Genomic DNA, 17,321 nt, shown 5'->3' on the forward strand with positions numbered 1-17,321 from the left:
ATAAAAATCCCTGAAATCATTCATTTAAGTTTTTAATAGAAATAGCTTGCCTCCTTTTCCCAGGCTACTGACAGCTTCTTTGTAAATGCCTTCCAGCCTTCGACGTGAGGAGGCCCGCAGACCATCAGAGCAAAGCTTTGGGCTCAGGTGGACGCGCTCCGGCCCTTGCGCAGGCGCACTACCCCTCTCCCCCGCCGGGCTCTTTCAAGTGCGCTTGCGCACAAGCTGCGCGGGAAAACGTGCTGCCGCAGTAGCCGGCGAGCGGAGAGATGGCTGTGAGGGAGGCTGCGGCGGGCCCCTCCCGCCCAGGGAGGGACGAAGAGGCCGCGGTGCTGTTCGAGAGGGCCCATTACCGGCACGACCCGCGCTGGCTGCTGCCCGTGCCCCCACGCCTCTGCCTGGCCTGCGTACTGGAGCTGCTGCCGGAGCCCGGCGTGTCGGTGCGAACTGCGCCCCGCGCCCCTATTCCCTCACAAGACAGGGCTGCCTCTCGCCAGACCAGCTCCCCTGAACCGGACGCACGTTCCCTCGTGACTAAACCGGGCCCACCTGCCTGGTTAACTACACCCACTAAACAGGCCTGTCCCTCGGCGGCCATTGCGGCCTATTTTCCTGCCCCCCTGAGCCCCCGGCCACCCCTCGGGCCGCCCGTCCCAAACCCTGTGCTTCAAGCGGGCCTGTCCCGGTGCTCAGTAAATCTGGGGCCCCCAGGAGGCCAGCAAGACTCCCAGGCACACCTCCCTGCCTTCCCTTCCCCTCCTCTCCCTGCTGCCCTGCCATATGCTCACCCTCTCTCCATGTCGCCAGGATTTGGCCTGAGCCCAGGCTCCCTCCATTGTAGTCGCCGCTCGCCCCGTGGCCGGGGGCGCGCGCGCGCGCCGGGGGCTCCTCGCCCCCTCGGATCCCTGAGGGCGGAAAGGCGGGGAGAGGGCTGCCTGGGCCTCGGTGGTGGCAGGAACCACAGGTGACAGTTACCACATGTGTATTATTTGAAAAGCTTCACTGTACGCTTGTGAGGGAATAAGAGGGAAAAAGGCGAATGGCATGTTAGTATTATATAAAAATAATTCTGACCTGGCGGATCCCCTGGAAGGGCTTTGGGCATTCTCAGAGAACCCAGACTATGCTGAGAATTGCTGAGCTAGCTGGTAACATCTGAGATATCACTGAGGCCAGAAGTCCTGAGACTGCTGTTCCTGGACAGTGGGTGACCTGGAGATACAGAGATGAAGGGCAGTGAGGAAGGGGAGAAAGTAAGAGAACACACGACTGGGAATTTACAAGATGGAGGTAGCTGGTCAAGCGCTGTGTGGGTTAAGGAGGGAAATTAGGAAAGGTTTTTAGAGGAGGAAGCATTTGAATTATGCTTGAGAAGATGGGTAAGGTTTGGACCAGAAGAGATGGGGCGATCTTATCTGAGGAGGTAGGCAGTAGCAAGGATGGGTTTGGGGAAGTAATTAGAGTGTTTGAAGGGAAGCTGAGATTGCACAACCCGGTTAAGATCAATTCCTTGAAGAGTTTGAATCCAAGCTAAGGAGTTTAGACTTAATCAGATTGTCAGGTGAAGGAGAGTCATTGAGGTGTTTTTTTTGTTTTGTTTTGTTTTTAATATATCTTTATTGATTTCAGAGAGAGGAAAGGAGAGAGACAGACAGACAGAAACGTCAATGATGAGAGTGTCATTGGGGATTGAGCCCGTAACCCGGGCATGTGCCCTGACAGGGAATTGAACCCGTATTGCCTGGATCCTAGGTCGATGCTCAACCGCTGAGCCATGCCCAGCTGGGCAAGGTTTTTTTTTTTTTTGAGTGACTTATTTAGGTCGCTAGCTTAATATGTATCATGTAGGAGGAACTGGTGAAGGAAAAACAGATTTGCAGTAGCACAGGTTAGAAGCAATACGAGATACAACTTCACCTTTTAATGAACAAACTTTTCTTAGCTTCACCTCTTGCCAACTGAAGGGGTAATGCAGTGACTTGTACTCATGTTCCTGTCCTATCCTCTGTGCACACCCCTTTTTTGACCTAACTTTTGTTACTGTCTTGAACACTTTGCACAGCTACTAGGTGAATTGAGTGTGAAGGTTTATGTCTGCGTTGAATGGAAGGATGCGTTTCCTCTACCTACCACTGTAAGGCTCGTGAAGGGTCCCCCAGTATCACTCTGCTGGGCTGTTGAAGTTGAAAGGGCTCTGGCCTTTGACAAGATCTGGTTGGAGACTTAGATTTGAGTCCTTGGGCAAGCCTCTGAGCCTCAGTCTTTTTATCTCTAAAATGACTATAATGATACCTGTTTCTGCTTGCTTTGTTAACTTCTTAGGCTTAAATGAGCAAGTAGATAAAAGAGTGATTTTGGAACAGTAAAGTGCTATGTAAATACAGGGTATTAGGAACCTTCGATCATGTATAATCCTCCGTATGAACACATGAATTCCTGTGTGTAAATGATACCTTTTTCCTTACTGCCTTCAGGAAACATGTTCTTACCATAAATTAGATGATCCTTTCAGTGTCATCTTGTAATTATGTTTGTATAGTTATATATTGTATATATAATTTCAGTTGTTTGGGTTCAGAATGGCTGAGAATTGGTTGCTATTGAATATTTTTCTTCATATTCCCCAAGTTGGTGCGCAAGAAGCATGTGCTGTCCTGCTTCCGAGATGTCCTCGTGAGGCACGCCTCCCTGGTCATGCAGCTGGTGGCTCAGGATCAGAGAGTCTGTATCCACTTCATCAGCATGCTTTTTGGTGAGATTAAAAAGGAAACTTGGCATGAATTTTGCACGTATAGCATGTATATTTGTTTTTGGGGTCTTGGAGAAATGGTCTTGGAAAGATAATTTAGACTTTTTGAGAAGTAACAGTTTAACTTATTAGCAAATTGTTTTGTTATAATGATGAAGAAATGGTCACCTTTCTAAGACACATGATGTATTATATGGTAATTACAGCTAAGAGATTAAAATGTGAAGATGAATATGGGAAATGTGTGATCTTTCAAAAACTTTAGTCTTAAATGGTCTTCGAACAGGAACAGAAGGTCCAGACTGGAGTCTGCTGACCTGGCTGTGACCCTGATTGAGTTACTTCCCCTTTCTTGAGCTTTAGTTTCTTCATGTGTAAAATGAGATGTATTAAGATGTCCCTTCTTCTAATACATTTATAATGTTCTTTGGAATGAGCCCTTGCTCGTATTGAGTACTTTTCTCTGCTAGAGGCTTTTCAGCCATTTTAACTGCCAAGACAGTACTTTAAGGGAAAGAGGATGATCCCTAAGGCTCAGGGAGGTCATAGCAGAGCTGGAATTTTACCCCAGGTCTATTATAGACTCCAGAACACACAATTTAAAAAAAAATAACTTTATTGATTTCAGTGAGAGGAAGGAAGAGGGAGAGAGAGAGATGGAAATCAATGATGAGAGAGTCATTCATCGGCTGCCTCCTGCATGCCTCCGACTGGGGATTGAGGCCGCAACCCGGGGCATGTTGCCCTGACCGGGAATCGAACCTTGATCTCCTGGATGCTAGGTCAATGCTCAACCGCTGAGCAACACCCCGCCGGGCCAGAGTGCATAATTTTTATGCTGTGCCACACTGACTGTTTTAATCCTTTTAAAGCCATAGTGGGTCATGGAAAGTCTAGGTGTTTGGTGCTGAGGATAGCTCAGACATTGCTTAAAGCTGCTATCAGTCATAGACTTCACAGTGTGCTTTTGCGGTTTTGTTTTTCTTTTAGCTATTAACTATCCCCCTCTTACCTCCCTCTCCTCTAAGGACTGTTATGCAGTGTGGAAGATGGGTGTATGGCAGACCTCTGTATTGAAGGTAAGGTAAAATTGCGTGTACCTAGCATTTGAAGCTAGGGATATTAGCAGCCTGAATTGAAGCTCTGGTTACTTGAGAACTTGATGAAATGCTCCATTTTAGATATAAAGAAATCTCAATTAGTTGTCAGTCATTCATTCTGTTCTGTGCCAAATACTGTATCAGACACTAGGGATACTAGATGGATAAGACATGGTCCTGCCCTCTAAGAGTTTACAGTGCAGAGGAGTTGGCTGGTAAATAACGAGCTGGTGAGTGCTATTACAAGGATATACAAAACTCTGTACATATTGGTTGGTTGGAAGTTGTCTGCACATAGGTGGTGGTTAGCTGTGAAAGTGCATGGGTTTACCTATAAAAGGCTCAAGAAGAAAGAAGATGAACATTGGGGTGGGAGGATTCTTGCAGAAAGAGCAAGAACTGTATTGGTTAGGACTAGTCAGGAAACAAACCATACAAGTTATGTGAACAGAAAAAAAACTTTGAAGAATTATTAACTAAGTAACTGAAGACAAAAATAGAACACCAGGTTTTCACAGAGGTAGCAGTTTCATAAAGCAGCTTTCACTCCTAGGGTTGGGGAAACAAAAGGAGAGGTTGGAATTACTAAAACCACAAGTTTGGAGGAAAGACGTCATATGTGAAACTCAGGGAGAGGATGCTGCTTGGCTGCTGCTGGGTCTGTGACCAGCCGGCCACACAGCAGCTGTAACTACTAGCAGCTGGAACAGATCACAAGTTAACATGATCTGTATGTACTTCTGACCATCTCTCAATCTAGAGGTTGTGGACAAACAAATGTATCACTTGAAGTTCTGACCACTGGCAGGGGAGGGGTGATTTCACTATTTTCCTCAAGGCCACTCTTGAGTGGGGTTATAATCCTAAAGCCATTCACTTCTGGTTGGTGCCTGTATAGCTTGCAGAACCCTCATCAGACTCCAAGAAGTTCACTGAAGTGGTAGTCCCTAGATGGAGTCTGCAAAACAAGAGGGAGAAGGACTTGCGTCTTCCCGCTTTCTTCCTGTTTTTGTGTTATCATAGAATGCTTCTGTATTTTAAAAAAAAATATGTTTTTATTGATTTCAGAGAGAGGAAGGAAGAGGGAGAGAGAGATAGAAACATCAATGATGAGAGTCATTGATCAGCTGCCTCCTGCACATCCCCTACTGGGGATTGAGCCTGCCCCGACTGGGGGATCGAACCAATGACCTCTATGGTTCATGGGTCAATGCTTAGCCACTGAGCCTTGCCAGCTGGGCTAGAATGCTTCTTTACCCTGGAAGTGGTACAGCCTTCCCGTAGCAGCAGCTGAATTTCATTTGCAGCTTTTTCCACACTTGTAGAGCCAGCCTCTTTTCTACCCCTCCCCAAACATCAGCAGAAGCATCACAAATGATTGTATAGAAGGGTAGGTTTGGGATTGAGATGTAATATTGTTGGCAGTTACTGGCAAAAGAACCCACTCATAATTCTGTTTTCTAGTATATGAAGGAGCAAATTCTGAGGAAGGAAAAAAGTAGAGAGAATATAAAATAGTAGTTTTCAACCTCGGTTTCACAATAGACTTACCTGGGGAGCTTTAAAACTATCCAGGTGATTAGTTTCTTTCTCTAGAGATTCTGATTTAAATTTCTCTTGGGCATTAGTATTTTTTTTTTTCCTAGGTGATTCTAATGTGCACCTAGTTGTGAACCACTGATGTAAAACAATGAAGAAGAAGCCAGAAATTCTTTGGTTTGGATGTGCACACATGGTTTAATGGGGGAGACAGAAAAGACTAATACTAATTAGCACAATCAAATGACTTTGAGTAGAAAGGCTATAAAAGGTGAACTCTGGGATGTCTTTTGATTAGTAATGCTATTATGTCTGCTCAGTTCTTATCCAGCTTACAACTCAGCTGAAATTGGAGCAAACGATTCATTGCCTGCTGGATGAGTGCCACAAAGAGGTCAGTAAATAGCTGTGAGTTCTTGAGTACCCCTCTGGATCCTCTGATATAAGAGCTGGGCCAACCCTTCTTTGGAGGAGATGGGAGATTAAAATCCAGAGAGGAAAAGGGACTTGCCTGAGGTAACTGAATCAGTGGCAGAGCCAGAGCTAGGGCCTGGGCCTTCTGATCCTGCCCTAGTACTTTTTGCAGCTTCCTACCTTCCCCTTTCAATCTCCCAAATGCTACCTCCATGTGGTGAAGTCCCATGTTTCTGGCATAATCATCCCATGGCCATTCTCTCTGTCCTTCTAAATACAATACAGATTTCCTTGATGAATCTATCAAGGAAATACATTCACTGTCTCTTGGCTTAGTATTTTTATTTCTTTTGAATTGTATACAGTATTTTGTACTGAAGGCATTTGCTTTTATCAGCATCTAAGGTAAGCACTGAGTGGGTATGTTTAACCTGCCTTCTCCAGTTTAGTGAAAGATATCAATTACACAAGCAGCTTTTGTATTGTGTTTAAGATTTTGGAATGATCAGAATCACTTTTTTTTTTTTTTTTTTTGCAAAGGAAGACAAATGTTTATCTTAACACCATCAAGAGCAACATTTGATTATAAATTATATTAAAGTATCATGTCATTATAATTACTCTGCATGTGATTAATATATTAGATTAGATTTATAAGTATATATATCAATACTTATGATGATAATGCCACTAAACACTATGAGCACTTTCTATATGCTAGGCACTGATTTAGGCGCTTTACATGCAATACCTCATTCAGTCCTCCCAACAACCCTATGAAGTTGGTACTATTATCATTTCCCACAAGTGGAGTTAAGAGTCTTACTTAAGGTGCTACGGTTAGTCAATAGAAAAGGTGAAATATGTACTATTAACTCTCCCTATAAAGTACGAAACATACAGAGTGTTCCGTAATAGTAGCTATAATAATGATAATAATAATAATTTTTTTTACACTGAGCCAGAATTCTGTCTTTATGATGTTGCCAACTGAAAGGAATCTTTCCCCTGGAGCTTCCCAGCCCAATAGGGGAGATAGACAATTAGCTAAAGAGGCTGATTACTGATAGTGGTGAGGGACATGCACAATATGGGCTTTGGTGTGGATAGGGCAAGATAAATTTTGGTGGGGGCTTTGTCCTGACCCTAATTTATAGAGTGGAGTATGTTCACTTTCTGTAGCTCTGTAACATGCCCTCAATGCGAGGCAGCCTGGCCACCCTGACCCTTCTCGGCAAGTTGGTGGATGCCATCCCTGCTTTGGCAGACAAGCTTGTAATGGAGCACCGTGAGTGACCTCTGAGGAAGAACTTCCGCTTCCCTTTCACCTGCTTTGATCACACATCTATCTGGATGGTCCATTCACTGTATACATCTTCATTACTTTTCTTCTCTAAGCTTTGGTTTTCCATCTGCAAATGTGCTCTATATTGGCCAATTTGAGAAAGTGCTTCTTGACTCTGGTCTTGGGTATTTCTATTCACTATTTTAAAACAAACTAATGAAGTACCTAGTATGAATCTTCCTTTTGGGTGGAAGAAGGAATTAATTCTGAAATATAGAAGCACTCTTTTCTATCAGTAAAATGCAAATATCTCACAGAGGATTTACCCAAAGGTAAATTATTTGACTTCTTGAAACCTTAGTTTTCACCTTTGCTTAAGTGCCCAGAAATAATTTATTGTGAGAGATTGTTGGGGATTACCATTGCTACCCCACTGAGGGCAATATTTATAGTTTCATATAGTAGTTGACATTGTGCTGTTCCTCTGGCCCTTTGGTTGTTTTCTGGACAGGTGAACTGATGGAGCATTTGTTGAGAGGTTTAGTATACCCCAGTGAGGGGGTGCAAGCTTCTGTCTGTTACCTCTATGGGAAGCTGTACTCTTCACCAGCGGCAGCTGAGATGCTTTCAGGCCATTTCCGGGAGAAGCTGTGCCCTGTCTTCCTTTCCACGCTGGATGGTGCCCAGACAAAGGAGCTACAGATCAATTGCTTGGGTAAAACATGAGACTGCAGAGAAAACAGAGAGAAAGTGTTTGAGGTTTTGCTTGAGGACTTGAGATATTGGCTCTCTACTGGTGGGGAAGTTTGCTGCTTTGCAAAGCCATGGGTTTGGGAGATAAGATGCACAGACTGTGAAAGATGCATAGAGTTGGCATGGCATCTTAAGAATGCTGCGTTTGGAAGGAGAAGAGGAAAGAAAATGGGACAGCAATATTCTGTTTCCAATCTTCACTCTTATCCTGGCGCATCCTGCACTTGCTGCCAAGTTAATCGTCACACTACACAGCTTCCATCCTGTCGGTTTCCTATTTGGAAAATCATCTATGGCTTCCTCTAGCCCCCAGGGTGATGTCCAGGTTTCTTTGCCTGTTATTTGAGGCTCCTTGGGCAGGAGTTACAGGGAAAAGCATAGTCTGTGGGTGACAATAGTTTCTTTTCACAGTTTGGGCCAAGAACTTTGTTATGAACAGTCTAGCCAAACACTGTGAGCATTCATTCTGGGCCAGGCTCTGTGCTGGGCTCTGGGGTCATAAAAATGATCAAACCCAAGCTCTGTTCTGAGGAAGCTCATAGTCCAGATGTGGACAATTAGAGTCCAGCGTGGTAAGTGCTATTATGGAGGTTGCACAGAAAAGGGAGGGATTCTATTTAAAATAATACTATAATCTTAATATATAGAAAATCCCAAAAACTTCACCAAAAAAACTGTTAAACTAGTAAATGAATTCAGTAAAATTGCAGGATACAAAATCAGTTGTGCTTCCACATACAACAAACTATCTGAAAAAGAAATTGAGAAAACAATCCCATTTACAATAGCATTAAAAAGAATAAAATACTTAGGTATATCTTCAGAGACATGAAGTCTCAGGGGCTGTCTGAGGAGCTCCCTTAGGTATACTCTGGTACTTTTGCTCTTCTTGCCTGATTTTCCAACCCCTTTGTTTTCCAGGTTTGCTGAGGCAGCTGCTGAAGTATGACCTCTTTGTGTCCATGATCATGAACAAGTCAGCACTGGCAGAAAGTACAGACGGTGTTGAGGGGCCACCAGGAGAGACCTCACTACCTTTGGTGCTCAAAAAGGTCCTTGTCTTGTGATTCCCAGTCTCTAGGTTCAATAACAAGGGAACCCAAAGCCTCCTGGATCTTGCCCTTATCTACCATTCCTCCTGTCTAGGATTTACAGAGTGTTTTCTTACTACCCAAACAACATGCTGTTAGAAGACACAAAGGACATTTTTTTCACTTGTGAATTCTTATATATTGCACCTTCCCTTCACATCCGGGCTGCCTGGGAATGAAGAATACATGCCACAACAGAAACAAAGCTACCTCAGTTGTTTTAGGGATAAAACTCAAGCATCTCAGTGTGGTACCTAGAGCCCTCTTTCTCTGGACCCTGTTTATCCTTTCAGCCTTACTTACCTGTTTCTTCCACTCCACAACCCAATGCTCCAGCCATATGCAACTCCTCCCTGGTCCTGTATATGCTAGAACATCCTGTCTAGCTGTGCAGATGCTCTTCCTCTTTGCCTTTAAAGCCTTTCCCCTTAAATCTTTTCCCCCTTTATTGTCTGTTGATCTCTGATTCAGCCTTCAAGGCCTGTAGGGCTCCCCTGTCATCCTGTCACCCTGGTTTCTTTAGGTAGAATGTGCCCCTCTGTCACAGTGCTTACTTCACCATATTGTGGTTGATCAACTGGGATCTTCTTTAGGTTGTGACCTGACTTTGGCTGGCTGTCTCTGAAGTGCTCAGCACAGGGCTTGGCAGGGCTACAATCCTTATCTACAGGCAGGAGTATCATTGATTGACCAGACTGTGGGACTCCTGCAGGAAAGAAGAGGAGCCCTAGTCAGAAGTGGGAAAGGGACAGTTGAGGATAGGTGAGTTAGGTGTTAAAAAGCCAGAGCAAACTGTTCGCTCTTGTTTCCCTGGGGTGCCTCTAGAATGTTCCACACAAGGCCTGTGATACCTGAAGATCACACCTGTGTCTCCGAACCAAAAAAAAATCTCCTGACAGGTTCTTTTCTGTGTTCATTTTGCTGTTGCCATTTTAGTGTTCATGGTAATATGTAGTAAGAACATTTGATCCGGGGCCCAGCAGGGGCACAAGATCTTTTGTCCTCATAGTGCACCGAGGCAGCATGATGGTGGCAGGGACAGAGATCAGAGAGCGCTTCTCTAGGGGGAAAGAACTTTGTAGAGATAGTATTTTTGGTTTAGAGGTCCCAGTCTCCATCTGTATGTGGAGACTGTCCTTCCATTGGCAATTTTGGATCATCAGCATTTTATTTTAGTACAGCAGCCAGCAAGGTTGGGACTAGAGTGAGGTGAGTGAGACACTTGCCTTAGGTGCAAAATTTAAGAGGGTGATAAAAAACTCAGAAATCAAGATAAGTAATATTTTAATGTAATATTTTAAAAGACTAAAGTTAATGCAAAAAATTCATGATGTAAAAAATATCAAAAATTTAAAATAAAGGTAAGATGGGCACGTATCCTTATACCTCCATTCTGGTGTTTTTGTCATACTGTAATGCTAGATAGTCCTTCCTGCTTTTGGCTGATAATTAACTTATTCTCCCAAAGTTTAGGTCCCTGGGAATATATTGTCAATGTTCCTGCTTGCAACATTGATTCATTCATTAATCAAATACATACTGAGCACTAATGTGATCTGTCGGTCACTATGTAAGGCACTGGGAATATCCTGGTGTGTAAATAAATGAGTTTCTTGCCCATTCACAATGTAGTGAGAGAGACAGATAATAAACAAATAAATGCAAAAACAAGCAAAGTAATTGTGGATTGTGATGAGTGCTATAAGGGAAATGGATGAGATAGCAGAGAATGCCTTCTACAGGTTGAGCAGTCAGCAGGGCCTCTCAAGGGTTGAGCTGACTCTTGAAGAATTAAAGTAATCCAGTGATCAATTATACCTTCATGAAGCTGAAAAGAAAGAAAGAAAATAAGCTAGTGATATGAAGATCGGGCAGAAAAGAATTTCAAGTAGAAGAGCAAGTAAAATCAGAGGAAGAGAAATGCTTGATGTGTTCCAGAAACAGGTAGAGGCCAGTGGGATGAGGTGGCTGGGGGGTTAAGGGAAGGCTCACGATGAGGGTAGATAGAGATCAAGCAGAGAAAGTCATGCAAGTCCTAAAAGGTCATGATAAGTAATTAGGATTTTTTTAAAGATAGCTTTTTAAAAATTAATTTTGTTTATGATGGAAATGTAGGGTTGGAGTGTTTCTCAATACGACTTACAAGGAATATATACTTTAAACCAAGAATCATTGTTTTGCTTAATGGTTATATATCATTTTTGTAAGACACATTTTTCCCCCACCATCTTAACAGCTCTGAAGCTGGGAGACATGTTACCGGTGGTGTGTCATAGTTTAACTTTGCTCTTTTTTAGTAGTACATAAAATAATGGTTTGCCTTACATCTGTAGTGTCTTAAAAAACACACACACACATGCCATTTCCTATATAAAAGAGAACAAGATAGAGATTAATATCAAGAAACTCCTTTGCATACTAACAGACTTCTTATGTGTCCATTTTTAAGTCTAACATGGCAGATGGGTTTGAGCATGCAGCCCTCAGGTGCATCTCTACCAGACATGAGTATGACTTTGTCCTTTTGAAGCTCTAAAATCAGACATACTCTCCTTTGTCTTGTGACAGATGTTCTACTCATCATTTCCCCCCAAAAGGCCCGTTTCTACTACACTTAAAATCTGTGGTTGCACTAACTCTTCCTTGATTTCTGAAAGCGTTATAGGGACTCCTGATAGGTTAAGAGTCTCAGGCTTCTATGTTAACTTCTTTCTGCACACTGTAAAGTTAGGCTCATAGTAGAAGCTTCTTTTGTTATGTCCCAGGCTTATTGTAACCATCAAAACCAGATGAGGGCTGTGAAAGTACTTTTGTCAGTGAAGGCCTGATCCCTTCTTGGTGATGGTGTTAGTGTTCTTTGAGTGCCACTGTGTTCTATTGTTCTATTTCTCGCCTGCTGCTGTTCATAGAGACTTCTTTCTATAATCCATAAGTGCCCTCCCTGTGCACCATCCTCATGCCTGGTGACTGGTAGCGCAGTAGGGATTCAGAGACAGTTATGCTCCTGCCCTGAGGCTTTCAGGCTGCTTCCCTCTGATCCTGTCAGTGGTGTAACTGTGGCACCTTCTGCTTCCTGTTTCTCCAGCTCCTCCTTTCCAGAGATGAGATTCTGCAGGTGGCCAGTGCCCACTGTATAACTGCGGTGCTGGTCCACTCTCCAGCGAAGCATGCCCTGGCTTTCATTCATGCTGACATCCCAGGTAGAGGGTTCCTTCTAACCTTTTCCTCCAAGGACCCTAGAGTTCTCACTGGAGACCCTTGAGTGAGCAGTAGCAGCAGTCTTGGTGGGGTTCTGTGATAATGCATATTGGAGGGGCGGGTTGGTGGCAGGTTCAATTATACATGACAGACTCATGGAAGTAGGTTTCATGATATCTGAATTCTCTTGCTACAGATTTCTTATATGACCTTGAGCAGTTTATTACTGATCTTTGTCATTTTGTTTGACTGTCTAGGAATAAACGCCTAGTGTGGGGGGGGTGGCAAGACCCATGGGTCAGGGAGGCAAAGGGAATTAATGTTTTTCAAGGGCTTCTTATGAGCCAGGAAATATCCCTAAGGTGCCTTATAAATGTTGCCACGTTTAGGTCCTCATCTTTTCTTTTTATGGATAAAGAAACTGAGGATCAAAGAAGGGAAATAGCTGCATTAAATCATCAAGGCTAGTCATAGGCAGAGAACAGTTTTCTGTTTTTAAAAACTCTTTTCTCTGCGCCATGCTGCTTGCCCATCCTGAGAATTAGGGGATCTGAATTCTAGCCCCACCTCTACCACTAATAATACCTCTCTCCAGGTCTCAGTTTCTCCTGAGGTTAGACCATAACCCTAAGGGCATTTTTCAGGCTTATCTCTAAATTAATGATCATGTCTCAAGGATAAAGTAACAGGTGTGAGATGCTGAGTAAATCCAAGGCCCTAGCATTGGTTAAGGGACCATGATTACATAGCAGTCATTTATTGTTTTCTTCCCCTGTCCTCACCAGAGTTCCTCTTTGAGCATCTTTCTTCTTCCAGCGAAGCGCTTATCTGGTCCAGCTACAACTGCTTGATACTCCTGGCAGAGGAGCCACTCTTCTTTTCCAAGTGCCACACGGTGTATGGTTGGTAGTGGGGGTCCTATACTCGCTCTGGGTTGGGTGGACAGCACTTGAAGTTGGGTAGCCACAGCAGTGATGAGGGACTAACGTGAATCTTGGAGGAGCATGCTGGTTCTGATCATTGCCATCAGCCCAAACTCATTACCAGATCTAAGCAGTAATATCCAAACAGTTCTGCTCTTCACTGATTAGCAGAAGTATATATGTTTAGCAAGAGAGGGGCACTCCTGTTAGCCACTAAATGAATTCCAATTGCACCTTAAGAACAACATTAGCCAACCTTGGATTCAGTCCTTTCCTGTGCTCCAGGTATCTGTCCATTTAGTTAGTCCCTAAGTTTTGCTGATTCCTCCTTTTAAAGTTTCTCGAAACTGTCCCTTCTCTTCCTGGTGAAGGGAGGAAGCAATTGTCTGGGACTTTTAGACTGGGCACATTCAATCATTCATTTTTATTGTGCATTCCTATTCTATGCCAGGTACCAGACTAGGACCTGGATATTTAGAGATGCATATAACATGGTCTCCGTCCTCTGGAAAGGGAGAAAAATATAAGCAAGCTGATTAAGGCTCTGCTAGAGGAAAGTACAGAAGATGTGGGAGCTCAGGGAAGGCCCATAGCTCTGCCTGAGTGGATCAGGGAAGGCTTCCTGAGGAGTGAAGTTCCAATGTGAATCTTTGAGGAGGAATAGGAGACTCTAGTGGAGAAGGTGCAGCTCAGTCAGTAGGTATTCACTAAATATTTCAAGTGCTAGGGCCTGTGCTTTGGCTTGTGCTGGGTTTCAGGGAGACAGATAAGTTCAATAAGGGCCTGCCCTCAAGATCTCACAATCTTGTTCTATCAGCTCAACCTTGTCACGGCCCCTCCACGAAGGCTGCTAACAAATATGTGCTGTGTAGAGCCTCTCACCTCTCCTGGGCAGGCAGTGAAGGAACTACCACTCTCTGATCCCTGTCTCTGCCATGTTATTTTGAGGTAGGGATCGAGTCGGTGGTGAGGAGCCTACAGGGAAGCCTGAGGATGAACAACACAGAGCTGCACAAGCAGGGCGTGCTGCTATTTGCTGAGATCCTGACTAGGTGAGCAAAGCAGTGGAGCGGCAGGTCTGTAGGGGCCAGACTAGAGAAGGGAAGAAGGGAAGGATTTGTTCCTGGTGGGGTCAGCGAAGTTCACTTACTTGTTGCTCATTTACTGTTTCTTAGGCAGCCAGAGGAAATCAAGCTGTTCACAAGCTCAGCCATGTGCAGAGATGCTGGTCGTGCTCTCCAAGAGGCAGTAAGCAGCCCTGTGCTGGAGGTGGCCATGGAGGCAATGAAGGCTACTTCTGCCTTTTTGAGGTGAGAGAACTTTTCACCTCCATGTACCTGAGGACCAGGTCAAGGCCAGGGCAATTTCCAGGGGCTGCTTGTCAGTGAAATTTTCTTGAATGTTTTTCCTACGGATACTCTATTTTCTCTCTTTGGAACTGCTATTCAGATGTTGGCCATCCTGATTGGTCATCTAATTTTCTTTGTGTTATGACAGTTTTTCATCTTTTTGTCATAATGTACTAGTTTCTGGGAGATTTTCTTGATTTTATCTTTCAACCCTTCTACTGGGTGTTTTATTTCTGCTTTCATATTTGTTTTGTTTTGTTTTAATTTGTATTACACACTACATAATACGCTGAATGCTATATAGTACACTGCATACCCTTCTAGCTGGGGTTGATGAGCATAACTGTGTTATTTTTCATCAATCAGGAAAATCTTTAATCAATGTTCTCCAAACCCTTTGAGCATAGTAACAACTCCAGAGACATGCCTATCTCTTTCCATCAAATTCCACTGATATGCATAATAGGCAACCTTTTTTTCCTCTTGTCAACATTTTGTCAGACATCACAGAATTCTCAGCTGCTATAGTTTCCGGTACCTAGCAGTGTCCCAGCCAGTTAGTTCTTCTGGCTTACTTGCCAAAACTGTCCAGAAAGAAAAATTTTACTTTGCCTTTCAAGGTTTTTCAGGCTGGTCTAATCAAATTGACATGAGAAAGATTAGCAGGAGGAAAACCAAGTTTAGTAACATGCACACCTTCTGTATACATGGGAGAGACCCAGGAAAACGAGTAACTCCTCTGCTTTTATATTTTTAATTTGGAGGAGTTCTTTCCAGTTCTCTGCATGTTTTTTGTTTTGTTTTTTTAAATCCTCACCCAAGGACATTTTTTCCATTGCTTTTCAGAGAGAGTGGAAGGAAGAGAGAGAGAGAGAAAAAGAGAGAAAGAAACATCAATGTGTGAGAGACTCATCGATTAGTTGCCTCCTGCATGCGCCCCAAGGGCTGGGGATCGAGCTTGCAACTGAGGACGTGCCCTTGGCAGGAATTGAACCTGGGACCTTTTAGTCTGCAGGCTAACACTCTAACCACTGAGCCAAACCCTAGGGCTCTGCATGTTTTTAATAGCATTTTTATTTTGTATTTATTTCATGGATGTAACTTTTAAAATCTGTCTTTTGTTTTAGTCTAGACTTTCCCCCCACTTCCTTTCTACTAATTATTCCTTCTGCCTAAAATACTCTTCTGTTAATTCTTTGCATGACTGGCTTCTTTCCATCATTCAAGTCTCATTCAGAGCATCCTTTCCTAGCTGACTGGTTAGGGCTGTTATAGCACCTATGAAACACTTGGTGGTTTTTGTTTATTCTTTTTTTTTTGTCTGCCCTCAACTATAAGATAATCTTTAAGAGATCAGGGACAATGTCATTTTTTTCACTGTTATATGCCTTGCTCCTAATAGGTAGTCAGTGTATGAATGAAGGCTGTGTGAAAATGGATGACGGAACTAAGAAATCCTGGGGTCAAGATGGGAAATTATTTCTTAGCAAGATGCTTGATGTCTTAGAAAAAAATACTGGAGGAAACTCATATTTATTTATGTCGTAACTTTTATTTTGTTTCCATGTTTTCACTTTTAAAAATTTAACAAAGTAATACATTAAAAAATAAAATATACATAAGGTTTACAATGAAATGGGACAGTTCTCTGTTCTCACTTTTTTTTTTTTAATATATCTTTATTGACTTCAGAGAGAGGAAGGGGGAGGGAGAGAGAGAGAGAAACATCAATGATGAGAGAGTCATTGATTGGCTGCCTCCTGCATGCTCCCTGCTGGGGATCAAGCCCAAAACCCAGGCATGTGCCCTGACCAGGAATTGAACCATGATCTCCTGGATCATAGATTGATGCTCAACTGCTGAGCCACACCAGCTGGGCTGTCCTCACTTCTTAAATGAAACTAATTTTAACACATTTTGGTTAGTGCTGGTAATTAATAACCTACATGTAAACAATATTCTTATAATGCTGTTTCTTTATTTGTCAATTTAGGACATTATTTATTGATTTGCCAGTAAGAAAGACCAAGATTTAGCTCACATTATTTTGTCTTCTCTACATTTCCCTAGCATTTTTGCTAGATAGTATTTAATATCTTCAAACCTTTAAATAATATACTTCAAACTTGTATTTTTGTTCCCTCCACTCAAAGCAGTATCTTTTGACTCCCTACTTGGTTAGCTGAGTATATTAGCATCCCAACTCTTCCTTTCCCCTTTCCTCCCTTTCTCCCACTTCTCAGTGTCAGTCAGCTGTACTTTTAATTTTACATTGTAAAGATTGTTCATATTTATACTCTCTTCTTTAACCATAGCTAAGTCTTTGTGATTTGACTCTAGGTTGGTTCTAAAACTTGAAACAAAAAATAGCATTTACATTACAGTGACTCCCATCTGTCTCTTTTCCCCTCTTTGTCCTTTCCTAGATTTGATCTCTAAATTGGGGCCTGAATCCCAGTGAGGGTGGGATGAGTAAACCAGCAGGGTAATAAAGCATAGAGCAAGATCAGTGTCAATCAGAGGTGCACATGCAGAACTGGAAGTCTCCCAGGAGATCGGCGTTATGGGGCTGGTAGCGCCTTTCAGGCAAGAAGTGGCATTTGAGCTGAGCTATGAGGGATGAGAGAGATTTAGATTTGTGGAAGGACCAGATTTAGCCAGAACATGTTGGTGGGAAAGTGTAGGGGTTACTGAGAGTATAGTAGCCAGTGTGGCCAATAGTTGTGTGAAGGGGAGTTGTACAAGAAGAATCCAGAAAGCTGGTTGAGTCAGAATTGTAAAGATTGATGGGTAGGGGGCTGGTTATTAATCCTTAGACTATTTACTTTTGACCTTAATTTTCCAGACTGTTTACTGAGATGGTCTCTCTGAAGTGGAGTGGTTCAGTGGGTCTCTGGGAAGCCCAGCTGGAACAAGGAAA

The 17,321-nt window shown here is 43.2% G+C and overlaps 1 protein-coding gene across 1 annotated transcript in view; it reads left to right on the plus strand.

Moving 5' to 3' along the window:
• The first annotated feature begins 269 nt into the window (after window positions 1–269).
• The window catches only part of MEI1 (meiotic double-stranded break formation protein 1), a 62,834-nt gene continuing 45,782 nt past the window's right edge, over window positions 270–17,321 (plus strand). The window contains exons 1-11 of the mRNA XM_016210299.2: window positions 270–440; window positions 2,629–2,752; window positions 3,778–3,828; window positions 5,709–5,782; window positions 6,985–7,090; window positions 7,599–7,802; window positions 8,762–8,892; window positions 12,017–12,131; window positions 12,915–13,031; window positions 14,005–14,104; window positions 14,228–14,362. Coding sequence (XP_016065785.2) covers window positions 270–440; window positions 2,629–2,752; window positions 3,778–3,828; window positions 5,709–5,782; window positions 6,985–7,090; window positions 7,599–7,802; window positions 8,762–8,892; window positions 12,017–12,131; window positions 12,915–13,031; window positions 14,005–14,104; window positions 14,228–14,362 — 1,328 coding nt within the window. The remainder of the gene's footprint in view (window positions 441–2,628; window positions 2,753–3,777; window positions 3,829–5,708; window positions 5,783–6,984; window positions 7,091–7,598; window positions 7,803–8,761; window positions 8,893–12,016; window positions 12,132–12,914; window positions 13,032–14,004; window positions 14,105–14,227; window positions 14,363–17,321) is intronic.

Source organism: Miniopterus natalensis, chromosome 2, assembly GCF_054644295.1.
Source record: "Miniopterus natalensis isolate mMinNat1 chromosome 2, mMinNat1.hap1, whole genome shotgun sequence".
Classification (NCBI taxonomy): Eukaryota; Metazoa; Chordata; class Mammalia; order Chiroptera; family Miniopteridae; genus Miniopterus; species Miniopterus natalensis.